Source organism: Impatiens glandulifera, chromosome 9, assembly GCF_907164915.1.
Source record: "Impatiens glandulifera chromosome 9, dImpGla2.1, whole genome shotgun sequence".
Classification (NCBI taxonomy): domain Eukaryota; kingdom Viridiplantae; phylum Streptophyta; class Magnoliopsida; order Ericales; family Balsaminaceae; genus Impatiens; species Impatiens glandulifera.
In genome coordinates this window covers 11107183-11134846 of record NC_061870.1, presented here as the reverse complement: position 1 = coordinate 11134846, position 27664 = coordinate 11107183, and the positions used below count along the sequence as shown (strand labels likewise).

General features: G+C 36.3%; 1 protein-coding gene across 1 annotated transcript; it reads right to left on the bottom strand.

Annotated features, from left to right (window-relative positions):
- Nucleotides 1-16885: 16885 nt before the first annotated feature.
- LOC124915518 (CDT1-like protein a, chloroplastic) lies at nt 16886-20377 on the bottom strand. Its single transcript, XM_047456244.1, has 7 exons — nt 20006-20377; nt 19480-19599; nt 19152-19389; nt 17768-18370; nt 17477-17678; nt 17293-17383; nt 16886-17177 (listed from the first exon to the last, which is right to left on the bottom strand). The coding sequence occupies exons 1-7, from the start codon at nt 20365-20367 to the stop codon at nt 17120-17122; spliced, it is 1674 nt and encodes a 557-aa protein (XP_047312200.1). The 5' UTR covers nt 20368-20377; the 3' UTR covers nt 16886-17119.
- Between the last annotated feature and the right edge of the window lie 7287 nt (nt 20378-27664).

Genomic DNA, 27664 nt, shown 5'->3' with positions numbered 1-27664 from the left:
GTCGGCTCGGGGCAGCATGAGTATGGGAGGGGATTTTAAGTAATCCTTTATTTTGTCAAAGGCTAGTTGACAATCTTCATCCCATACGAATATTTTATCTTTCTTTAGTAGCTTAAACAACAGATCACATGTCCTGGTAAGCTTACTAATGAATCGTCTAATGAATTGGATTTTACCCAAAATTCGCAGACCTCTCTTTCGTTTCGAGGGATTGGCATAGCCGTGATTGCTTCAATCTTAAAGGGATCGGCTTTTATGCCCCTTTGTGTGATTAAGAAGCCTAGAATTTTACTAGTTGTGACCGAAGGTGCATTTCTTTGGGTTGGGTCGTAGTTGATATTTCCTGATTCGTTATAGGAATTTTGTGAGGTTTAGGACATGTCCTTTTCGATCCTTCGATTTGACAGAGGATCAAACTAGTGTTAACTTAATCAAAATTCTTAGAAGACTATAAAATGAAAAATCATTAAGCATTATAAAAATTATAAGTGATAAAGAAACATAATTTACAAACAAAAATTTGTCTTCTTTCGTTGAGGAATCTGGTATTAGACACGAGTTGTCTAGTGTTAGAACTCCACAGCAAAACAGTATTGCTGAAAGTAGAAACAAAACACTTAAAGAAACAGATAGATCAATGTTAGTTGATTCTGATGTGTCTTAAAAACTTTGGGAAGAAGCTATCTGTTAGGATCTAGGTCGTGGGTGGGGAACCGGGGTCTGGCTAGTTAACACCTTCTGACAACACTGAACGGTTGGTGTTTAATCCGTTTAGAGATTAACACCGGGTTTTAATACTACACAAACTGTCACAAACCCTTGAACCGAGTTCAAGTGCGGAAGTGGTTTGTTTTAGGTTGTAGCAACACACACACAGGATGAATAAAGATAGAATCTGGATAATATCGGTTTGGAAATTAGGAGGTCGGTTTAAGATTAAGTGAATCGGTTAGAACGATGTAAGTCGGTTAGTATGAGTCGGTTAGAACGTAAAGACGACAGAAAGTAAAGAACAAGACACAGGTTTTTATGGATGTTTGGAGATAAACTCCTACGTCACCCCTTCTTCTCGAAACCGCGAGAAGGATATTCACTAAGGAATACACAAACACAATACTCGACCGAGACTTATTTGTTGCTCGATAAACACTCGTACAATTCTCACTGAAATTGTAATCTCACTTCAAATGCACACTTAAACTTTTAATCTTGTAGAGAGATAAACTTGTAATTCATAACTCTTTAGAACTTGTAGCTGGTAGAACTGGTGTGTCTGGTGAAGTGCATTTACTCCTCTTCAGCTCCTTTTATAGGTGAAATGTGCCAACGGTCACATTTCTTCAACGGATACCTTCAGGGTAATCCTTGAATCTGATTGGTTGAGTAGAGGTTCAGCCTTGCATTAAATGCGGTTCTGGTTTCCAAGGCATAGGTCAAACCGGCTAGGTTTGTCTTTTACTTAATATGGCAACTGCTGGTTGGACAGTTGCCTGCACCTGGAAGGTTGCGCCTCTGACTTATTCCAGATTGGAAAGATCTCTTCAGGCAATCTTTTGTAGCCTACGGAGTATCATCAGACTTGTATGGATATGGCAATGTTATAGTCTGTTTCTTTGGTATCATCTTCCGCAGATACTCAAAGTGTTCATTTGCACCAATTTGTAGATTGTACTTAGTTTGATAATCTTGGCTTCTTTCTCTAAGTAGCTTCTTCATCGGTTTTCCGGTTGGATGCATTTCGGTTTAGGATGTATACCGGTTGTTCATAGTTTCAGGTTCACTGGATGACTTTCCGGTTTTGGATACACCCTTTGCTTCTTCTTCTAACCGGTTAGATTCTTTGATCGGTTGGATTCTTGACCGGTCAGATTTTTGACCGTTCCTGGTTCTTGACCGTTCCTGCACAAAAATTTTTTTTTGTTAAGTTCTTATTTTTAACCGGTCTAATTTATCTAACAATTTTTCCCTTTTTGATTATTTTATTTAAAATATTCAAAATCATGTAAGATGTAAGAAGTAGGCCGGTTGTTTTAAAAGTTTGTTTGGCCGGATTTTTTGAAAAGACTTAGAAAAAATTTTAGAAAAATTTTGGTAAAATTTTAGAAAAATTTTGGAAAATTTTAGAAAAATTTTGTCTTTGAAGGAAAATTTTATCTTATTAATTTCTCCCTTTTTGATTATTTTATTTAAAATATTCAAAATCATGTAAGATGTAAGAAGTAGGCCGGTTTCCAAAAATACTTTATATATATATAAAAGTAGGAAATATAATAAAAGTTAACATAAATAACAGATAATTAAAAATTATATTCCCTCTTCTTAGGCATATATCTCTGAAGGTATTCCGCCATCGCTCCCTTTCCCGGATTGCAAGGATCGACGCCAAATCCGGAGGAAGAACCTTGACCGCCCGAGGTGCCGGTGAATGGTGAATCCTGTGAGGGAACCGATCTGAGTGGAATTGCATCGATACCCCGCGCTCTTTTGTTAGCGGTATATCCTCTTCCTCAACCACTTCAACTTCTGGTGGAACCGGGTTGAAAGGAGGAGCATTGGCCAGTTCTGCAATATCAGCCAAGAGCTGTTTAGTCCGTTTAGCCGCTGACTTCTTGTTGACCTTTCTCTTTCTTGTTACCAGTCTGGTTGAAGGAGCAACCGCCTTTGATTGCCTATTTGCTTCGGCTATATCGTCTATTATCAAATGTTGTTGAAATAGCCGAACCGCGTCCTCATTCTCTTGTACCGCTTGTTCTGGTGCAGCATTTTCTACCACTTGAACATGTTGGGTCAGGTCTGCATCCGCCTGTTCCCTTTCCTTCTGAATCCGCACGTTCTCGTTTTCAGCTTCTTGTAGCTTTTGAGCCGCGATCTCATTCGCTTTCTCAAGCACTTCGTTGGCTGCTAGCTTGGCCGCGATCATTTCTGCCAGCTGTTCGGATACTGCTTTTAGCTCGGCTTCGGTCTGGGCATGCTTTTCCTCAAGTGCTGCCATTCTTTCAATTATTAACTGGCCTGGTTACCGGATTGGAACAGACCCTCTTCAAGATATGCCATCCTTTGATCCGTTGTCGTAAGTTGTTGGGCGGTATTGTTGTGACCCTCTTCAAGAGTCATTAGCCTTTGATCCATTAAACCGAGCCGCTGGTCGGCTTGAGCAAGACCGTTCTTCCATATTTGTAGTTCTTTGTGTCGTGGATCTAAATAGTTGGTCGGTCAGGCCGTAGTTATCTTCAACGACTATAAGCTGTTGGATCGCAGAGTTCAGTTTTTCTATGGTAGACTCAATCAACCGTTTGGATTTCTTCGCTCTTTCCTTCATTTTCTTCTGCCACGGCATGATGTCTTCTTGACAGAATTCCTCAATTAAGTCCTTGACGTTGTCCTCGGTTAGTGCAGGCACCGGCGATTTGTCGGTTTTTGGAGACCCAGGCCGATCGGTGAGCTGAGGACCTGTTTCGGTTTCAATTCTATTGACCGTGGGTTCCGGTGGAGGAGGGGCATTCTCGACCCCATCCGGATTCGGACTGCCATTGGATTCCGAACCGTCATCATCTTCAGGATGAGATCTGGAAAAGTGTGAAGCTTCTTGATGAGCGGCTTCCGATTCTAACCGTGTCATCTCATCAGTTAGCTCCCGTTCCTTAGCCGTTAACATGTCCAGCACTATCACATCGAGCTGGTTTTTGTCCTCTTCAGGAATATTCTGTTCACGAAGGTGACGGTTGTGGCCGGTGATTTCTTTCAACCGGGCGTGCAATTCAATCATCCGTCCTCTTCTAAGAGCGGTGACCACGCTCTTTGTCTTCGTAAGGTCGAACACCGACCTTTCCATTTCCACCAGTTTCTCCCATCTCTGATGAGCGGGACATTCCGGTAACATGTCTTCATAACCGAATTCCTGCCGTTCGAGAGCTCATTGATAGTAAACATTGCTCGCAACATGAGCCTGCTCGAAAAGTTGCTCAATTATTTGGGAGACAAGTCCTTCTCCCAATTGTCGAACGTTGTCGTCCGCGGTTTCGTGTACCTCCAGTTCTCTGGCTGGACCGGATTCATTATCAACATTTATGGTCGGATATTCATCGACGACCTTCTCCTTTCCTTTGTTTAACCGATTCTCCTCAGTGTTATTGGAGTTGGTGCGGCTAGAGCTAGACGCGGAGTTCTCCGATTAGGAGTGTCAGCTTGAATATCAGCCGATCCGGATGTGCGGGGAACCGCCTTGCTTCCGGATTGCTCTGCCGCCAGTGCCTTCTTCTTTCTAGGCTGTGACTTTTTAGGTTAGTGGATGATTGTTTACCAGCTGAGACCTTCGCTCTGCTCGGTCGAGTCGTTGTTTTCAGAAAATGGGTAGACCTTATTATCTTGCTGGAAGGTATAAGAACACCCGGGCCAGTTTCGATATTTGATTAGCGCATCAGTTTGTCGAGTGGAATGGCATATCCTTGAGACCGTTTTGAGGTCAGATCTACCATCTCATAGAGGTTGGAGAAGATGACCTTGGCCCAGTTGATTTTAATGCCTCTAACCAAGCCGGCCAGCATCTCAATTTTCGAACGTGTGAGGCTATCGTAGTTGCCTCCTCTTCCTTGGACCGACTTTGAGAGAATCTCGCAAAGTGGCCTGTATTCCTGTTTGAGGTCTGTTTTTTTACCGGACACCATTATCGGTTGGTCAGTATCTGATACATCACAGCGAACCGCAAGGAGTTCGTCCTCGTCTATTTCCACGGAGAAGTCACTCCCTTCTGTCGGTAAGCGGAGAACTTCAGCAACCGATTCTTTTGTAATTTTAAACGGTTTTCCACCGACCGTTGTGGATATAATTCCTTCATCGTGGACGGTGGTTTGGAAAAACTCTGTGACCGCATCTTGATACAGGACGAACGGTCCATTCAGAAAATGTTCAAGACCCGAGGAAGATATGAGATTCAGCACTTGTTTTGCCTCTGTCGATCCGTTTGTTCGAATTTCTTCGAAGTCCACTTGGAAGATGTGAGTGAAGAGGACAGAATCACGACCCATTTTGCTTAGAGAGACCGGAAGTTGGAAAGATTGAAGATTTGAGGATAAGGGATTGCTAGAGAGAGAAAGCAGATTCGCGGAAGAAGGAAATAAAATTGCGAATGAGGGTATTTATAGGCATCGGCCTGGAATGCGAACCGACGCGAGCCGTCACATCAAGAAAGGGTGTCAAATTTCCCTCCAAAACGAGTTGGCGGTAAGCTTTTGGGCGGCAACTTTTTGGCGGGAGGCCTTTTGGAGGGAAGTTATTAAAACAGTTAACCTTTTAACCGATAATTAAGGAAGCGGTGATTTAACCGGTGATTAATGAAGCGATAAGCGATTTTTAACCGGTTGAGAATTTAAACCGATATTCGAACTTTGTAATTTTGAACCGATTTTTGAACTTTATAATTTAAATTGATATTCGATTAATGAAGAAAGACATGATAATGATAGAACCGATATAAAAATCGATTTGAGGTACAAATACAAAGTTAAAATTAAGAATTAACCAACTTAGAACCTAAATCATTCTAGAAAATTTGTCTTCCACCACTTCCTCGTTGAGGACATTTAAGAGATTCACCATTGTACCCGGTCCAAGATTTGGAACGCAGGCCCGAATGACCCGGCTCAAGTGAGGAGCATAGCCGAACCGTTTCTTCGTTTCAACCATGGTCTTCAAGCTGTTAAAAATGATCGATGCCCAGTTGATGGGGGTTGAGCTGACGATATAGGTCATCATGTCGACAGCTCTTCTGGAGTAGTTTTGATTTGGAGATTGGCAGATGATCGACCGGTTAACGATCTCATGCAGGAGTTGAATGTAGGGAGCAAGATTGGCGTTAAGGCCGTGATTTTCCACTGGTGTTTCGGATCCGGAGAACAGTTCAGCATAATCAACAACTGCATTGCCCACCCGTGGAGGGAAGTCCGAAAACCCTTCTGTTGGAAGGTTGAACATCCCGGCGAATCGGCTTTTAGGGAGAACGATGACACTGTTTTTGACGGTGGAGACAATGACACCGTTAAACATATGTGCATTGTTGAAAAATTCCAGTATCTCTAGAATAAAGAAAGGTCCGGATTCTTCTAGGAAGTCACGAAGTCCGGTGTCGACTAAAGATTCAAAGATTAATTCCCTTGTCTCAACGTCTTCCATGGAGAGTACTGAATCGAAATCGATGCACAGATAGTTTCTGAGGGTGCGATGAGACATTTTTCAGATCTTGCTAAGAGAGATAGAGATTTAAAATATGATGTTTTGAAGTGTATTGGAATGGGAGGAAGAAGTTTCTTAAATAGATTTGAAATGAGAGGGAACGTAAGAGCATTTAATGTTAATATTCCTTTTTGTCTCATTAATATTGGGGAATATTTATATTTTCAAAACGCCTTGGGAAGTGGTACTTTTGACCGGTTACGAAGACCGAGGTTGAGAATCTAGTTGGGAACTAACTAAGTTTGTGTAATTTCCCATGCAGTTGGAATTCAAACGTATTAAATTTTCATTAAAAGAAAAGTGGATTACATTGAACCGAAAGGAAACATAAATTAAATCGAAAGGAAACATAATCGAGTAGGATAAAAATACAACCGGTGCGTGAAGCAAAATGACCGATTGTCCGAAGGAGTGAGCCTTTAATGACCGGAAGAGGTGAGGTTTCTATTATTCTTCTTCCAAGCTTTCTCAAACCGCTCATAGAAGGAATCTGCGGATTCCTTGGTCAAAACCTAGGATTGGTTCAGTCCTTCGCCTGGACAGAGCGGAACCCCGAGTTCGATAAGTAGAGAGCTGATTTGGGGAATGAAGCCGGTATGACGGGTATTGATCATCCAGATCAGGATGTCAAACCGTAGCCTAGACCAATTGACCGGAGTATCGGTTGTGATGGCGGTCATGATGTTGAAGACTGTAGTGCAGTAGGTGTTGGTGACATCTTTTCCCAAGATGGCCCTACCGATGATGTCGTTGAGAAGCTGATATTCAGCCCTCAATGATGACCGAGCTCCGTGATCATCGACCGGGGAGTTGGATCGGGAAAATTCCAGGGATATTTCGGCTTTCTGTTTAACCGAAACATTTAGGTCAGTAAGACCTTCCTTGGGAAGGTCGAAGCACCAAGCGAAGTCTCGTTCGGAGAAGTCAAAAACCGTTCCTCTTACCCTTGACTGGATAAGAGTGTCGAAGAATGGAGTACCACGAAAAACTCTAGCATTATGGAAGAATTCGATCACGGTATCAGGAAAGATGACATGTTTGTCATCTAGGAAAGACTTCAGACCGATACTTTCCAGAGACTTAATCATTTTGAAGATCTCGTAGTGTTGTGTCCCTTGTGCCGAGTCAAAGTCAACTTGAAGAATGTTTTGGAACTGAGACATTTTTGTCTTAGTGAGATGACAGGTTGATATTGTGAATATTTGTTTGACGTTCATCTAACTTATATATTAGTTGGAAGGTGATATAGGTGAATAGTATTATCCTGAGGGTATCAGGTAATTTAGTTTATTAACCATAGGATAAAATATCTTTCATGAATTAGGTATGTTTACAGCCTAAGGGTGTGAGTCATAGGCCTGGACGGTGAAAGATATTATATCTTCACGTTTTGAAAATGTATCTTTTCAGAACAGATACGTCCAAACACAGACAGTTGTTCCATTTTTGTTAGGAAGCCAAATATTCCAGAATATATTATATTCAAATCGGTTGGTTTTTTCTGTCATTGGTCCCGATGCAGTTAATTAGTGTAGGTACTAAGTAACTGGTCGGTTTACTGTAACTGATAGACAAAGCGGTTCTTCAATAAATACGATGGTACATTCGGTTTCCGATATTTTAGGAAGAACTTCCAGTTTTGTCTGTCCGAACCAATTTTTCCTTTTAGAGATTAAGATCTTAAGAAATGAGTTGATTAATATCGGTTAAACCAAGGATATTTCTGAAGTAAGAAAACTTAGCTTCCTGTAGAGGCTTTGTGAAGATATCGGCTACTTGTTGATGGGTTGATACATATTCCAACCGAATGTGCTTCTGCATAACATGTTCCCGGATGAAATGATGCCTTATGTCGATGTGCTTGGTTTTAGAGTGTAAAATCGGATTGTATGTGATTGCTATGGCACTTGTGTTGTCACAGAAAATTGAAGACTCTTCGGCGGTGATACCGAAGTCCTTTAGTTGCTGTTGAATCCATAGGAGTTGTGAACAACAACTTCCGGCTGCCAGATATTCAGCCTCTGCGGTTGATGTAGCAACCGACGTTTGCTTCTTGCTGTGCCATGAAACAAGTCGATCGCCTAAGAATTGGCATGTTCCGCTGGTACTGTTTCTATCAACTTTACATCCTGCATAGTCTGCATCAGAATAGCTTGTGAGGTTAAAAGATGAGTCCTTTGGATACCACTAACCGACTTTAGGGGTTCCCTTTAGATATTTCAGGATTCGTTTAGCGGCTGTATAGTGAGACTGTTTGGGATTAGCCTGGAATCTTCCACACACTCCGACTGCAAATAGTATGTCCGGTCTACTTGATGTCAGGTATAAAAGTGAACCGATGATTCCACGATAGGCGGCCAGGTCTACTCCCTGACCGTCATCATCTTTATCCAGCTTGATTGATGAGCTCATTGGAGTGGCGGCCGATGAGCATGTGTCCATCCCAAATTTATTTAGAAGTTCCTTTGTGTATTTGGGCTGACTGATGAAAGTTCCTCCTTCGAGTTGTTTAACTTGAAGACCTGGGAAGAAATTTAATTCTCCCATCATACTCATTTCAAATTTGTTAGTCATCAGGGTTGAGAATTTATCACTCAGCTTAGAATCGGTTGATCCGAAGATGATATCATCTACATATATTTGAACAAGTAGAATGTGTCCATTTTTCTCAAATTTAAATAGGGTTTTATCTACTGAACCTATGGTAAAATCATGATGTATCAGAAATGTGGTTAATGTATCATACCAAGCTCTAGGAGCTTGTTTTAAACCGTACAGTGCTTTATTTAGACGATATACATGATTAGGCAGATCATCATTTTTAAAACTGGGTGGTTGTTCAACGTATACTTCTTCACGTAAGCCACCATTTAAAAATGCACTTTTAACATCCATTTGGAAAACTTTAAAATTTTTGAAAGCAACAAAGGCTAGAAAAATTCTAATGGCTTCAATCCTAGCTACAGGAGCAAATGATTCTTCAAAATCAATGCCTTCTTCCTGTTTGTATCCTTGTGCTACTAATCTAGCTTTGTTCCTCGTAACCAAACCGTCTTAATTGAGTTTATTTCTGAATACCCATCTTGTTCCTATGACTGGTTGATCTTTCGGTCTAGGGACTAGATACCAAACTTTATTACCCTCAAACTGGTTTAACTCTTCTTGCATTGCCAAGATCCAATCCGAATCCGACAATGCTTCATCCACCCTTTTCGGCTCAATCTAGGATATGAAAGCGGAATTAAAGTATTCCTCCAGTTTTTGTCGCCTAGTTTGGACGGGTTTTGAAGGGTCACCTATAATAATCTCAGGAGGATGATTTGTGTTCCTTTTGAGATTCGGTTCAGGAGTGTCTACCAAATCACCGTTTGTTTAATCAAGACTAGACATATCGGTAGGCTGATCAATAGTGTCACACCGACCGATTTCCTCAGTTTGAACCGAGGTGTCAGCTTCCTGCTGTGTGGCAGCTTGATCCGGCTGGGTTTCAACAGTACCCATTTGGACATGGACAAACCGTCTATAAACCGGAATCTCATCTTCACTATCAGAATGGATATTATGATTTTCCAATCTGTTGTGTAGATCAAAGGATGATGCGGTGTTACTTTCAACTGATTCATCGAATACAACATGAAGAGATTCTTCCACAGTTAAAGTTCTAGTATTATATACTCTATATATGCTTTACTAACCGCTGAGTAACCTAGCATTATCCCAATATCGGATTTTGCATCAAAAGTAGATAAGTAGTTTTTGCCATTAATGTAAATGTTACATTTACAACCGAAAATTTTAAGATACTGAATGTTAGGAATTCTATCAAAATACACTTCGTACGGTGTTTTGTTATGAAATTTGTTGATCAAAGACCGGTTTTGTGTATAACATGCAGTACTGATAGCTTCAGCCCAAAATTTTTGAGCAACACCCGAATCGGCTATCATAGACCTTGCGACTTCCTTGAGAGTTCGGTTTCTTCTCTCAGCTAGGTCGTTCTGTTGAGGGGTTCTAGCACTAGACAACTCGTGTCTAATGCCGGATTCATCAAGAAATGCATTTAGAGTACTATTTGTAAATTTGGGTCCTCTATCACTCATAATGCTATTTATGCGTGTTGATTTTTCATTTTGTAAACGTTTAAGCAATGTAATTAAATTTGATGCGGTTTCACGTTTAGATGCCAAAAATGTGACCCATGTATATCTAGAATAATCATCAACAACCACCATAGTGTAAAGCATACCACCTAGGTTGGTGACCCTAATCGGTCCAAATAAATCCATGTGAAAAAGATCTAAGCATCGGTTAGACTGAATGTGTCATTTGCTCTTAAAGGTTGATTTAGTTTGTTTACCCATTTGACATGTTGAACACACTTTATCCTTATTAAATACTATATCAGAGATTCCTTCAACTAGCTTTTTACCGCGGATATAGTTTAAGGTTTTGAGGTTTAGATGGTTTAGCCTTTTATGCCATAGAGAGGTTTGATCGGTTTTAGTTACCATGCAAACAGGATGCTCCACTTCATTTTTCCAGTCTACCTTGTATATATTTCCTAACCTATTTCCGGTTAGTAGTGTGTTACCCTGAGAGTTTTTAACTAAGCATGCATGCCTAAGAAATTCTATAGTATATCCAGCATCACACATCTGACTAATACTTAGCAGGTTAAAATATAGATTTTCAACTAGAAGTACATTGTCAATTGTTAAATTACCATGGACAATCTTATCCTTGCCCACAGTTCTACCTCTTGAGTTGTCACCGAAGGTTGTTGTTTCCAGTCATGTGTCTGGAGAAACCGCTATCCAGATACCTCTCAGAATTTCCTAGTCGTTTCTTCATATCCTGCAAAATATACTTGGGTCCACAATTGATTAGTCCCTTGGGTATCCAGACTTTAGTAAGTCGGACAACTTTCCCGGTTATGGTTCTAACTAATTTTTCTGTGCTCGGTTTGACATCTTTTTGTTTTCCTAAGAGTGCCTTATTTTGTGGTGGCCTTTGGTTTATTCTTTGTGATCGTGGATCGGTTTGTTTACTTTTTGACCGGTTGGCTTTCCTTCTCTCAGGATGAAGCCATTTTTTGGAGTCTGTTGGACTTACATAGGTTATTTCTTCTTCCAGTTTTGAGTCACTCTGTTCCTCATCGTCGGTTGAAGAGCTCTTGGCAAATATTACAAAGGGAAGATTGTCTTTTGTGAGCTTCATCTCGTTGGAATGGTTCTGATTGGCGGATCTGTTGTTTTTGTATCCAAGACCAAATTTGCATTTGGGATGTCTATTGTATTTAGACAACTGGTTCACCATTTCACTGGATCTTTTCCATGCGGCTATTCGATACCGGGTTCGTGCATCTTCCTCTTCGGTCAACTCTTGAACTGACTCCTTGAGCTGTTCAGTCTTAGAGGATAGTTCAGGTGCTGCCTCGGTTTCTAAGATTTCATCAGGTTGAATACTATTGGTTTTAGGTTCGGACCGGGTTGATACTATGGGTTCGGTTCTAAAGTTGAGTCGGGTTGGTATTAAGGTTAATAGATTCTTGTACTCTACTACCATGTCATTTAGTGCATTAAATAACTCATCTTTAGTAAATTTTTCACAATAAGTATCAAATACATGTTCTTCGTTTGCCATGAGACAAATGAGTGCATCATCGCTGTCACTGTGAGCCCATAAACTTCCTCCATCATCGGCTATCCGTGCTTTCTGAACTTTCCTTCCTTCACCGGTTTGTGAATACTTGTTTCTTTGGTTCTGATCATCCAGTTTCCGGTCATCCCGTCTTGGTTTTCTACATTCCCACCTGAAATGTCACAAACAATTACAATTATAACATCTAATATTAGATTTATCACCGTAGTTATAGTTGTTGTTTGTCGGTTGGCTTTTCTTCATGAATCTTCCAAACTTCTGTGCAAGCATTGCCATAGCATCCACAGTGAACTGTTCAGTGGTTTTGATCGGTGCAGCCGCTACCGGCTCCATGGATGTGACTAATGCCTTAGTAGCGGTTGAGGCTGATGCTTCATCTTCGATCCTAGATCTCATTTCAAACTCATATGCCTTTAGATCTTCGAATACATCGTGTAGCTTCATCTTGCTTAGGCAGTTTGATTCCCTCATCACCATCGTCTTTATGTCCCATGCGCTTGGAAGAGATCTTAAAGCTTTGATAATTGTTTCCTTGTTATCATACTTCTTTCCAAGAGTTGAGAGCTCATTTATCACATTTGTAAACCGATCACTGTACTCCCTCATGGTTTCTCTTGGCTTTATCTTGATGTTTTCAAACTTCTGGGTAGCCACCATTATCTTGTTTTCCTTGGTTCTTTCATTTCCCTCATGAAGTTGAATCACCGTTTCCCATACTTCCTTTGAGGTTTTGCAGTCTCTGACCTCGCAGAAAGTATTTTTGTCCAAACCTTTGAAGATATGGCTTTTGGCGTGATTATCTAGATTGCTTCTCCTCCTATCCTCAGTTGTCCAGTCCTTCCTATCTTTATCAATTGTTATTGGTCCTTCAGACAGGATGAGCGGCATCTCATCATCCATAGTGATTAGGTGCAAGTGCATGCATAACTTCCAGTTGGCGAAATCATCACCTTCTAGCATCGGAGGCTTCTCGAAAGTCATGCTTGCTTGCTTCGGGTTGCTTGAGTATTGAAACTAACTACTCTGATACCAATTGTTAGGATCTAGGTCGCGGGTGGGGAACCGGGGTCTGGCCGGTTAACACCTTCTGACAACACTGAACGGTTGGTGTTTAATCCGGTTAGAGATTAACACCGGGTTTCAAAACTACACAAACTGTCATAAACCCTTGAACCGAGTTCAAGTGCAGAAGTGATTTGTTTCAGGTTGAAGCAACACACACATGATGAATAAAGATAGAATCTGGATAATATCGGTTTGGAAATTAGGAGGTCGGTTTAAGATTAAGTGAATCGGTTAGAACGATGTAAGTCGGTTAGTATGAGTCGGTTAGAACGTAGAGCCGACATAAAGTAAAGAACAAGACACAGGTTTTTATGGATGTTTAGAGATAAACTCCTACGTCACTCCTTCTTCTCGAAACCGCGAGAAGGATATTCACTAAGAAATACACAAACACAATACTCGACCGAGACTTATTTGCTGCTCGATAAACACTCATACAATTCTCACTGAAATTGTAATCTCACTTCAAATGCACACTTAAACTTTTAATCTTGTAGAGAGATAAACTTGTAATTAATAACTCTTTAGAACTTGTAGCTGGTAGAACTGGTGTGTCTGGTGAAGTGCATTTACTCCTCTTCAGCTCCTTTTATCGGTGAAATGTGCCAACGGTCACATTTCTTCAACGGATACCTTCAGGGTAATCCTTGAATCTGATTGGTTGAGCAGAAGTTCAGCCTTGCATTAAATGCGGTTCTGGTTTCCAAGGCATAGGTCAAACCAACTAGGTTTGTCTTTTACTTAATATGGCAACTGCCGGTTGGACAGTTGCCTGCACCTAGAAGGTTGCGCCTCTGACTTATGCCAGATTGGAAATATCTCTTCAGGCAATCTTCTGTAGCCTGCGAAGTATCATCAGACTTGTATGGATATGACAATGTTATAGTTTGTTCCTTTGGTATCATCTTCCGCAGATACTCAAAGTGTTCGTTTGCACCGATTTGTAGATTGTACTTAGTTTGATAATCTTGGCTTCTTTCTCTAAGTAGCTTCTTCATCGGTTTTCCGGTTGGATGCATTTCGGTTTAGGATGTATATCGGTTGTTCATAGCTTCAGGTTCACCGGATGACTTTCCGGTTTTGGATACACCCTTTGCTTCTTCTTCTAACCGGTTAGATTCTTTGATCGGTTGGATTCTTGACCGGTCAGATTTTTTATCGTTTCTGGTTCTTGACCGTTCCTGCACAGGAAATTTGTTTTGTTAAATTCTTATTTTTAACCGGTCTAATTTATCTAACAATACTATCAATACAGGATGTTATACTCAAAACAGGTTGATGATTAATAAATGATTTAATAAAACTCCTTAAGAAATCTGGTATGGCAAAGTTCCTAAAATTTCATACTTTAGGATATTCGGCTGTAAGTGTTTTACTCACAACAATGGCAAAAATTATCTGACTACTTTGAATGCCAAATCATATATTGGCATCATGTTAGGTTATTTTTCAGTTAGGAAAGCCTATAGAGTTTTCAATAAACAAACTCTAACTGTTGAAAATCAACCCATGTTGTATTTGATGAATCAGTTTAAAATAACTCTAATGAAATTAATGAATTATCTAACATATTGGAAACAAATAATCTTTAATCTGATAGTGACGATGAAGTTCAAGTCAACAGAAATAATCCATCTGATCAGCCAACTGACCCGGTTGATGTGAACTAGACAACCAAACTGAAAGTCAGCAGGCAGCTGACAATATGGATGTTGCTAGAATAGCTGAATAGACAGTTGACCCTCTAGGACTGAACTTCAGATGGAATAGAAACCATCCACTACAACTAATCATTGGAAATCCATCTACACCTCTTAGGATCAGAAACTAATTAATTGATGAGAATGTAAACTCTGCTTTTATATCTCAAATGGAACCTAAGAAAATAGATGAAGAATTGTTTGATCCAGATAGGATCAATTCAATACAAGAAGAACTAAACCAATTTGAAAGAAACAAAGTTTGACATCTAACTCCTAGACCAGATAATCAATCTGTTATTGGAACTAGATGGGTATTTAGAAAACAAACTAAATGAAGATGGAATAGTTATGAGAAACAAAGCAAGGCTAGTAGCTCAAGGATACAGATAGGAAGAATGAATTGACTTCTAGCTCAATGATACGGACAGGAGGAATGAATTGACTTAGATGAGTCATTTGCTCCTGTAGCCAAGTTAGAATCTATTAGAATCTTCTTAGCTTATGTTGATCTCAGAAATTTTAAAATATATCAAATGGACGTTAAGAGTGTTTTTCCTAACGGCATACTTAATTAAGATGTTTATGTTGAAGAACCTCCTAGTTTCAAAATCATACTTCACCTCATCATGTTTTCAAGTTAGATAAAGCTTTATATGGTCTTAAGCAAGCTCCTAGAGCTTAGTATGACACATTGTCAACTTTCTTATTTGAGCATGATTTTGTTATTAGCACAGTAGATAAAACACTCTTTAAATTTGGCAAAGACTCACATATTTTACTTATACAAATTTATGTGGATGACATCATCTTTAGGTAAACTAACCCCAAATTATGTGAAAAATGTTCACTTATGTTATACATGCATTCACATAATACATATATAGTAGTCACATAAGGGTTGTAGTGATTAGGTCTTTTGGTTGTTTGGGCACAACAAACAACCGACTTGGTGATAGTAACCAGGTTTTTGTTCTAAGGATAGAATGGGTAAGAGAGTCTCATTCACGGATAATGGAAGGGGTAAACCCCCGCCATAAACCAAGGAATATCAACTCAATTGGGAATTTAACCCAACCAAGGACGAACCTTCGGCTCTAATACCACTAGTTAGGAAAACTGACAAAATAAAAGAAGAAAAGTAAGAAAGAACACACACTAAGAATTTGATAACGGAGTTCAGCCAAAATATTGTATATGGGGGAAAGTTTCTTTTATAGACTAAGAAACTTCCCCCACTCTTATCATCTTCCGATGTGAGATTTTATTCTAATTGTGAATAGAGTTTCTTTTATATATTAAGAAACTTATTTCATTCTCATTATCTTTCAATGTGGGATTCTAATTGTGCCAAAAAAATAAATTTCCTAGTTAAAGAAAAAAAGAAAATAGAAGATGGAATGAAGATGGCTACTTTGAGGAGAAAATACATGTTTTTGAGAGTAATAATAACTTAACTTGCTAACTAATCTCCTTAATTGTTAAACATAAATTATAAGGTGTGTTTGGTAACTCTAGAATTGACATTGGAATTGGAGGGTCTAATTTATTTCTTAAGTTGGTAAACCCTATAAATATTAAGAATTAAAATTGGAATTATAATTTCAATGAAATTCAATTTAGTATAATTTTATATTTCTTAATTCTATTCTATTTAAATAAAAATTGTAATTCCATTTTTTTTTTTATGTTTTTTGAAATAACATAACTTCTTATTTTATTATTTAAAACATGGTTAAAGTTTTTAATCGATAATTTTATTTTTAAAATTTAGAATATTAAAATATCGAATTGATATTTTTTTTCTTTTTTTAAGTAAGTTAATATTTTGAAATAATATATACATATATATATATTAATTATTTAAGAAGTTAATATGTTAAATGAATATTTTGTTTTTGAATTTTTTAAATTAAATTATCAGTGATAAATTTTTTTTAATATATGAATTTAACATGTTTAACGGATAATTTTTTTAATAAAATTTAAAACTTAAAAAATTCTCTTAACCTTAATTTATCATATAATTAGTTGTGTTAAATCAATATTTTAATAAAATATATAATATATATTAAAATTATTTTTATATTACAATTCTATAATTTCATACAATTACCCAACCTAAAATACATTTTAATTTAATGAGATTCCAATCTAATTCACTCATCCAAAAGCATTATATAACCCAACTAATCATATACAATCATAACAAGTAAAGTTGTAATATCAATCCAAATAAAAATGAGGAAGTATGACATTACAATGAGCTTTCCCTTTAAACCAACTAATTATCCAATTTATAATTTAAATACTGATAGATTAAGAATAAATTAAACAATAAATTAATTATCCAATTTATGATTTAAATAATGATAGTTTAAAAATAAATAAATAAAATAATTAATCTTGTGGTTAAGACCGTATACAAAATTCAATATTATCTCTAAAACCATATCCTCTTCGACTCACTTCGCTTCAGCCATTCTTGCTCGGATTGATTGGGGGTTTGATATTTTATTGACGCTGTCGATAGCAACACGTTTATTGAAATGTTATTAAAAGGTTTTTGTTGTTGTGTATAAACTACGGAATTTTTGTCAAAATTATTTGAGTCGAAAAGAAAAAGAGAGGATCTTACTAGACCAGAAGATCTCCAGTTGATGCAAACTTCTCATAAATCCACTCAGGAGCCAACTCTTGCAACAGCCTGACTTGCTCTTCAATTTCTCCTAAACATCAGAAATTGCCGAGAAGATTTTGTAAGACATTTTAACAATATAAAACGATTCATAATCAAATTTTCAACAATATAGATAGCTTACTTCTGTCGACGATGTCTAAGTGGCTAGAAATGATCTTGTGAATGAGATCATTTTTTGTGAGAACCGACCGTTTGATTGACTGATATAAAAAGACAATTGTATCAAATAGTTTAGGTAAACTTGATATCATTTGTCTTCGCCATTTTGCTTGTGATATGGCTGGATCTCGCTCTTCTATTGCTTTCATTTCCTTATCTCTTATCTGTACACAAAACCGATCATTTGAATTAAAATCTTATCTTGGGCAACATTTATGAGAATCAAAATGAAACCAAAAATCATAAGACTTACCGATTGCAGAACATGGTCAGGAAGTATGTCCAAGATGTCATCATCATTTGATTTTACATTCTTTTTACATTTGGTAGGAGAATCAAATTTCAAAGACCTACTTCGTGGAGGGCGTTTGAGTAATTTACTTGTATCAGCATCATTATTGGGGGTCATGAAACACCTCTTTTGAGTCTTTACTATTGGTGTGACACTCATCAGCTTCAGTGGAGTCAATACGAGTTCATCGGAAGTGTATTCACCATCAGTTTTAGAAACAACCATTTCTTTTAATGGAGTTACAGCAGTTTTAGAAACAACCATTTCTTTTAATGGAGTTACAGGTAAATTGGATGATTGGTGTGATTCATCGTCGAATGTTGTTGATGTGAATTTTGAATCAGACAACTTTGATACCGGGATGGATTGAAAAGGAGATGTTGATTTTTTCTCGGTTTGTAAAGCCTTCATTGAAAAGCCTCTACTAAAAGATTTTGATAAATGAGATGCAGGTAAAAAATTTGAACTTTCACCGGCCAAGGATGAATTGCCTGTCTCACTTGTAAGAAGAACTTGCTTCGACTTGTTGAATGGTTCCGGTAACTCTTCCTCGGGAATGTCATCCTGAATATAAGATTTGTTTTTGAAAAAGTGAGACTCATTTTTATTAAACCAAAGCTAATGAAGATCACAGGTACATGGACGAACACAGAAAAGCAATTACAAAACAAACAATGACTCACAGAAAAATCATTACACCCTGAATATAAGCTTGCAGTCACAAAATGAAATAAATATCAAACCATTCTATTGTTGCTCCTTTTCTGAATACAAGATTGAAAATAAATATTAAACCATTATATTGTTAAAATGACTCTTTTTCATTCAATCACAACCCATGAAGATCATAGGTTCATGGGTCAACACAGAAAAATCATTACAAACCAAATCATGACATGAGTTGTCACAGAAAGACCCATTACACCCTCAATATAAGATAATTTTTTTATAAAGTGAGACTCGTTTTTATTAATCCAAAGCTCAGGAAGATCACAGGTACATGGACTAACACAGAAAAACAATTACAAAACAAACAATGACAGAGTTGTCACAGATAAACAAACCATTACACCCTGAATATAAGCTTGCAGTCACAAAATGAAAATATTAAACCATTCTACTATTGCTTATTTTTTTTTTGAAAAAGTGACTCTTTTTCATACAATCATGACTCATGAAGATCACAGGTTCATGGTCAACACAGAAAAATCATTACAAACCAAATCATGACATGAGTTGTAACAGAAAGACCATTACACCCTCAATATAAGATTGCAGTCACAAAATGAAAATAAATCTTTAGCCATTCAATCTTTTTTTGCAACTAAGGAAATGATATGCATACCTCTGGATGAGACTTAAAGTAATCCAATAGCCGACTACGAAATAACTTCCTCATGTAAGGATGCCCACTCTGTGATGATAGTTGTTGCTTTCTTTCAGTAATTGCATTAATGTTCAAAGTGATATGAAGATTTGGCTTCATACAGAAAGTCAGTTCATCACGAGTAACAATCTTCTTGATCTCTATTGCCTCTGGTAAAATGAATTTCAGTTGTGCCAAATGACTATAAGTGAACCTCCTATTAGTGGTGAATCACAAATCAAGTCAGTGAAACTATGTGGCTAATACAATTGTATGATCTTCACTTATTGAAATAGTCATATCTTACCTATTAGTGAAAGCCTCAATTTTGGAGCTAATATTTGTAAATGTGCACATAGATCCTTTCATAATAAGCAATCGAATCGAGTTGTCAAAGCTATCAAAAAACTTAATCAACATCTGGTACCTGAAAACAACACAATTTCATTAACAAAAGGAAAAGAAACCCAGAAATCTTGTCAAATGGAATAATTTGTCATGTTTCATAACCAAAAAATCAGTTTAATATTAACGTATGTTCGATCCAATTTGCATTGAACATCAAAACCAGTAGCAGTGAGAAAGCTAATATGGGAATCCTTCAATTCACAGGCCAAGCATCAGCTTATACAAGCATTCTGATTTCACTAAGATGAATATTCGCCCAAATGGGCACATTACTTCAGATTGCAATCTAGATTGCAACAAGGTTCAGCTGATATGCATATCTAATACGAAATCAAGAGCCAAAGCATATTTCAATTCAATCATTTACATCTAAGTTGAGATTCAACACAAAAGAGAAAGAAAAACAAATTACTAATTTCACTAACCTCTCTGGCAGATCAGATGATTCGTCAGTCTTCTTCGCTCGTTGGATCTCTGTAGCACCAGAGGATCTTGCAGCTTCCAACCCGTCGCAAATAATTGAATCGGGCTCAATGGAGGGTCGCAGACGCGAGTTCCGGAGCTTCTCCGCTGCCTCTCTCACTTGTTTCACTGAATAAGCAGCGCGACGATTAGACGTGCGCCGTGGAGGATTGATTGGCTTTTCCGGCGTCTTGGAACTCCAAGGACTCCGATCCGAAAGAACAGACGCTGGTTCTCCATCTGCAATGGAAGGCTTGGAGGAAGATGAACGAAGAATCTTCTTAGATTTGAAGGAAACAAAGGGAGATTTTTCTGAAGATGTCATGTTTGTTTGTTTGTGTATAGCACAGCAAAGAGATTTCAGAGAATATTGGAGATGGACTGTGGAAAGGAAGAAGATTAATTTATAGTAGGGTTGTAACGGTAACATTCTTGTGTAGCAGCTAGCTAGTTAGGGTTGCCGCTGAGCTGGAGGAGCGCTGCCACGTCAGAATTCCGATCCAAACCCGTCATTTTCGGGCCGAGCGTTCCACTTTCATGTTTCGTGTCTTTGTAGTGGGAAGAATGTTAAATCTACCCTTTAACCTTTCGGGGTTATTCATCTATACTCTCAGGTTAGAAAACATTAGATATTATCCTTCAACTTTTATTTATTTTGTTTTTATTTTTTTTGAGAAAAGTGATTTATAATTTTTCATTAAAAATGTCTCTAAACTAGAAAAAATATAATCGTTACATGAATAAATACATGAAATGAATATAATTATTCGCATTACATTTGGTGAGTATTTTTACTTCAGGATAATCAATACTCAACTTTTGACTTCTTTCTTAATTATGTTGAATGATCGAAACTCTTCTTATGTACGAGTAATATCGCGCACCTCGATTTGAATATCTCGTCAAACTCCTTCAACTAGTATGTGTGTTTTGAAAAATCTGAATATCTTACTTCAGTTATTCTCTTAGGTGTCAAGGTTATGTCTATAATCTCTCGATTCGTTATCTTTTGGAGGAATATATTTGTACATAGAGATACCTCAATATTTTTCTTAGGATTTTTGTTTTATTCAATATGGTTACTTTCAAAAATGTCTTTCATTGTAATATTGTGTTATTTATGATGGTATTATTATTGACGATCTTTTGCAAAGTTGCAAGCATAAATGAGTCACTATCCTCATATATTTCAGATTTTGTTATGAATGGTTGATCACATTCACCTTCATTGCCCATGGTAAGATTTTGAATTCAAATGTTTATTGGAGTTTATATTTGAATGGATTTATAACTAAGAGTAGTTTAGTTTTATGTCTTTTTATGTACTTGTATAAGTAATTTAGACACGGTAATTTAGGGTTATTTTGACAACTATTTCATGAAATGTCTATAGGATAGTCGATTCCTCGAGAATGTAAACAACGTTGACTGACCTAGTTAATTTTTTTGTTATTATTTCTTTTATTTATATTTTATATTAGTGTTAATGTGATATTTTTTAACATAATTGTTGTAAGAGTTAATACCTCTTGTGGGTTTTGGTGGGTTCTAAATGTGCTACGAGTTAAGCATAGAACATTACTATATGACGTTTGAAGCCAAGGATCGGTTGGGAAAAACATATATTTTATTCCTTACTTGATTGAAAAACTTAGGAGCAGATAAAGTACAAGTAAAATTGGAAATAAATAACATAATACACACACGAAATTTTTACGTGGAAAACCTCCTCAAATCAAGGAGTAAAACCACAAGACTTTACGTTCAGTTCAAGCTTCACTATAATTAGAGTCGGAAATACAATCAAGGTATAACAATCTTTAATACCGTAGAAAGATAAAAGGACATAACCAAAAAGATACAACTTTTTAGTCCCAAACAAGTCAAATAAAAAACTCAAATTAGAAAGAACCTGTAAGCCCTAGAAAAACTCTGTTTGAATCTCTGACGTGAGTTTGATGAACCTGCGCGGCTGTAGGAAAAAATCTGCTATAAGATTTTCTTTTTCTTCCTCTCTCTTAATTTTTGACTTCTGCTTCTTAATGATGGCTGCCGCTCTGTAAATACTAGAGCAATTATGTTATAACATAACCCTTTAAATACTATAATACCCTTAATGAATTAAAAGTGAACTTGAACCACTATTGGGCCTTTTTTATAGGTTGGAGCCCAAACAAAAACCCAACAAACTCACATCTCACAACTATGGGAAAGATGTTGTCAACCCAGCGGTTTAATAACAAAACTTGAACTTGTTTTGAGGTAGTGCCTTAGTCATCATATCGGCGCCATTATCGTTTGTGTGCACCTTATCTAAAATTAACAACTTTTCATCTAACGCATCCCGTATCCAATGATACCTTACATCAATGTGTTTGGATCTAGAATGAAATGTTGATTTTTTCTCTAAATAAATAATACTTTGACTATCACACAGAAGCACATACATTTATTGCACAATATCAAATTCAAATAATAACTTCTTAACCCAAATCAGCTCCTTACAAGTTTTCGTTGCTGCAATAAGTTCAGCCTTCGCGGTTGACAACGCAATACACTTCTGTAGTCTCGATTGCTAAGAAATAGCTCCCCCTCCAAAATTAATCAAGTAGCCTAAAGTGGATTTTCTTGAATTAGTATCACCTTCTATATCTAAGTCGGTATAACCAACTAAATTCAGATTCTCATTTCCAAGACAAAGTCTCATACTTGATGTGTCTTTGAGATATCTCAATATCTACTTCACTGCTTCCCAATATTTTTTCCCGGATTTGAAAGAAACCTGCTGACAGTACCAACAGCATAAGCTAGATCTCGTCTCGTGCTAATCATAGTGTAGACACCCATTTTTCACACCCCAATTTTATAGTTTATGCTTTTGATAAATCCGAGCCTATACAAATTTCTCGAATTCATTCACGGGCTCATTGCAGGATTTATTTTAAAGACGATTATTTTTTAGAATAATTTAACTTTTTAAAAATAATTGATTTTGGATTCTTAATAAAGTTAAGGTAGTAATTTGTCTATGTTACAACACTTAGGAAAGTTATTATACTTAGAATATTCAAGGTTTTATTTAATTAATTACCTAGGGTATTTATAAAAAAATAAAAAAAATATATTTTACAAAATATATATTAACGTTTTTATAAAATTTGTAGGTATATTTTGTTTTCTTTTAATTAGATTAGTTGTTAGATTAGTTTGTTAAATTAGTTGTCGATTAGATTAGTTGTTAGATTATATTTTATTTTTGAATAAGTTAGTTATCATTTTCTTTTTTAATTAGAATTTCTCTTTAGAAATAAGAATAATTAAAAATAAAATTGTTTATTTGTGTTTTTAACCAAATAGTTTATTTTGTAGGATGAAGGGGTGTGTAAATGGGATAATGTGCAAAAATAAAAAGATAACGGTGTCTACACAATCGTGAGAAGCACCCTAGGTCAAAGAAAGAAAAAAATGAGGTTGCTAAAATAAAGGAAGAAGTTTTCAAAGGAAAATAATTAAGTCGTGTTGAAGAGATTCGTGAAGGCTTGGTCATTTTTTATTACAAAATTAAAATGACCAAGTATTATATCATTATTAAATAAAGCTTAAATCCATTGGATGAAAACTTGACATTTAGTGACATGTCAAGTGGAGATTGCTCCATTATTTTACACATTTGTAAATTTTTAAAATAGTTTTTCTTTCCAAAGATCAAATGTGTTAAATGGGACTTTGGGCCCTAGGGTTTCATAACTTTTCCTATAAATACCCCTCTTAACACCTTAGAAAAGGACCTTTTATCTCTCTCTTTTCACATTTACGTGACCTTCTTCTTTTTTTAAAAAAAAAACTCTTTTATTGTAAGCTTTTGATTTCTTTTTTTACAATGTTTTGCCTATTTCATTAAAATAAAAATCATTTAATACTTTAATTTTTTGTTTGCTTAAAATTTTATGTTATGTAACATGAATTAAAAAAAATAGAATGTTCAAAATCAAAACAAAGACATAACCGAAATATGATTAAAAAAATAAGTATTCTTTATGTCTTTGTATTTTTGGTTTTCTACCTTTCTCACCTCCCATTTGGATGAAATTTTATATGCATGTTAATTACTATAGTTTTGAAAACATATAAAAAATTCAGAAATTTATGAACTCTTTTGACAAGTATATAAATTGAAAAACCGAAATGACCCAAAACTTGCATGTTTTCATTTTTTTTAATTTGTAAATTTTAATTCTTAACTTTTCACATATCACGTTTAAGTGAATTTTTGTAGGAATGTTATTTAATGCAAATCGAATAACATATAAAAATATTAGACAATTCTAAATAGTTTTTCTTAAAAAATAAAAACAATATAAAAGAAGTGATCAAAATATGCATGTTTCTTAATTGTAAATATTGATCTTGAATATTTTGTGTGACCTTTGGGTGAAATCTTATATTTATGTTATATTGTTATAAATTATTATAAATTATTATTTAACATTAGTTTTGGACAAAAATATTATGGGTTTTTGTCTTGTCTCGAATTACTTGATCGTGTTGTTTGAATTTTAAGGTTGTCCTACCAAAAAGAATGGCCAATGCTGTTGCAGACGCTTTTCCAGCAATGCTTCTGATCCCAAAATAATTCCAGCAATTGAAGAATTGCAGAGACGCTCCACTGTCGATGCTTTGAGTTCTTTCTCATGGCTAAAATTGCTGATGACGCTTTCTATCCGACGCTTGCTGCCTTCCTTCATCTTTTTGGCTTTTATTTTATATTTATGTATAGCTTTAGGTTTGTTTTTTTTTCTTTTGCTTTTTTTTTGAATTTTGAATTTGAGGTTTGTGGCTTGTTTGATCCTAGGTTAGAAAAAAAAAATTTAAATTAAACCCTAACTAAAATTGAACCTAGCCCAAGAAGCTTAGACATAGGATTTTCCTTAGACTTAGGACTTTTTTTTTTAAATTCTTCTAAAATAAAAACCCCAAAAATAATAAAATTTTAGACCCTTTAAATAATTCACTAAAGTTTTAGAAAATTAATCTAGACTTAGGCCAATTAATTTTTTATTAATAACTTGCCTAGTTTTGATTTTTAGGATAACTTTATGTGTGGATTATTTGTTTTAGTTTTCTTTTGTCTTTGTTTATTTTTTTTAACTCATGCAAACCCTTTAAATGTTTAAAATAGAAAAATTCTAAAATGTAAAGCGTAAGAAATTTGAAAAAAGACCAAAATTAATTAGTAGAGAACTTAGGGGCGTTGTGGGACATAGTGTCTAGAAAACCCTTTCCCACACGTAACCAAACGCCGAACACACTTATCTTAATTTCCTAATTTTTGAAATTAGGTGGCGACTCTCTAGTCGTGAGGATTAATTAAAATTGAAAAAAAAGTTAGAGTAGGCCTATGACATACTTCCCATTAAAAAACTCTCAATCTCTCGCAGATTCGACGGGAAGGTAAGATATGGAGTTGTCTATAAAGCCTCATTTTTTAAACATTAATTTTTCAAACATTAAAATTAATTCCCCTCACGTTTTAAAAATAAAAGTTTTAAAGAGCATCCCAGAATTTTCAAACTAGTCGTTCAATTTTTTTTTTAAAACAAAATCGATCACACATACCATACATAATACTACCAACAGCTGAACTATAGAGAACATTCTTCATATATTCCTTCTCATCATCATTTGAAGGACTATATTCGGAGCTCAATTTAAAATGAGCCGCTAAAGGTGTGCCAACACTTTTAGCATTCTCCATATTGAATCTTTGTAACACTTTCTGAATATGTTAGGATCGGGATCGCCGAAGGAGACCGGGGTCTCGCTAGGGTGAATGCTTACACACACACCGGTTGATAATAACCCTGTTAAAAGTTAATATCGGTCTCAATACTTCGCAAGTTGTCACAAACTCTTGAACCGAGTTCAAGTGCGGAATTGTTCGTTTCAACATGAAGCAACACAAGCACGTTTGGACAACAATAAGAGGACACAAGGTAAAAGAGAAACACAACACATGATGTATGGATGTTCGGAGATAAAGCTCATACGTCACCATTCTTCTCAAACTTTGAGAAGGATATTCACTCAGAATATTCAAATAGTTTACAGTACGTACGTCGAACACTTGAGGCTTATTTACTGCTCGTTTTCGACTTCTTACTACGCTCACTCTGTTGAACAGAAATAGATTCTGTAAACTACCAACACTCACTACTCAAACAGAATAGATGAACTTGTAATACACTTGAAATTTTAACACACACTAATTTGAACTCTTAAGCAATATGTGAGAAGAGATGATTTGAATGTTTTGGCAAAGTTCTTAGTTCAAAAGATTTCAAGGTTGTAAGTTTTTCAGACTTGTTGTTCAAAGATGCTTCTTCCGGTTGAGCTCTAGTCTCTTAAATAGAGAATATGACAACGGTCATATTCTTCTTCAACGGATATATTTTCTTGATAGTACATCGTCTCTTGGATCTGGTTGGTTGAGTATCGTTGTAGTACATTCTTGGGATATCCTCTAATATTGTTTGATAAGAAGTCAACATGACCATTAATTGGGTTAATGATTTTCGAGGAACAGATCATGGTTATCTGGGATAATGTGACAAGTATTTGCTCCAAGTAGACTGTATTGGACTTATACCAAAATGATAATCTGATCTTCTTTAGCAGGCTTCTACTTCCCAAAAGAAATTATTAGACTTGTATTAAAATGGCAATAATATAGTTTGATCATGTGAGGCTCCCTTTTGTATTGCCGAAATTTTTCTGTATTGCACTAAATGGGAAACTATCGGTTGTTCACAGTATAAATTTGTCTTAGCATAAAACCTGTTCCGCTTCTTGAATCTGACCGGTCAAACTACCGATCATTTTACCGAATTCGCCCTTTGTAAATAACCGGTCAAGTTACCGTTGCATGGACATTATCGATTCCGCTTCCTAGGGTAGAGACCGGTCAAATAACTAATTTTGTGTCTTGTATAAGAGCCGATGATTTTAGCAAGAAAATTACCAGACAAAATACCGGACAAATTACCAGTTCTTCTTTGAGAGTAACCGATTAATCTACCGATCTTACTGAGCGGTAAAACAGAATTCTTCTACCGAACCGATTATATAGCCGATTGAACACCCGGTTGCGCCGTCTTTATATAACCGAGGGTATAATACCGGTCAAACCGTTGGTCGATTTACCAATTTCTCTTCATAGCATATGACCGATAATATTACCGGTCAGTTGATTGAGCGGTAAAACCGATTTCTCACTATCGAACTGATCCACTACTAGTTCCATTTCTTGTATAAATGGCCGAATGAGAAACCGATCAGATAAGACCGATTTGCGCTGTTTTTATAACATCGGTCAACCGGGATGGGCAGTAAAATTGATTTTCATTTTCGAACCGAACATATAACTAGTTGCTCCTCTTTGGTAGATAACTTAACATAATGTTGATTTATAAAACCGAAGGAATAAATTGTCGGTTGCGGTTTTACCGATTTATGTATTTCCGGTTTTGATATAAACCGAACTTCTTGATTTTCCGGTTTCTTTTTATCCTGCACAAATGATGAATTTGGTTAAGTTCTTTAGATAATTAATTACCTACTAATTA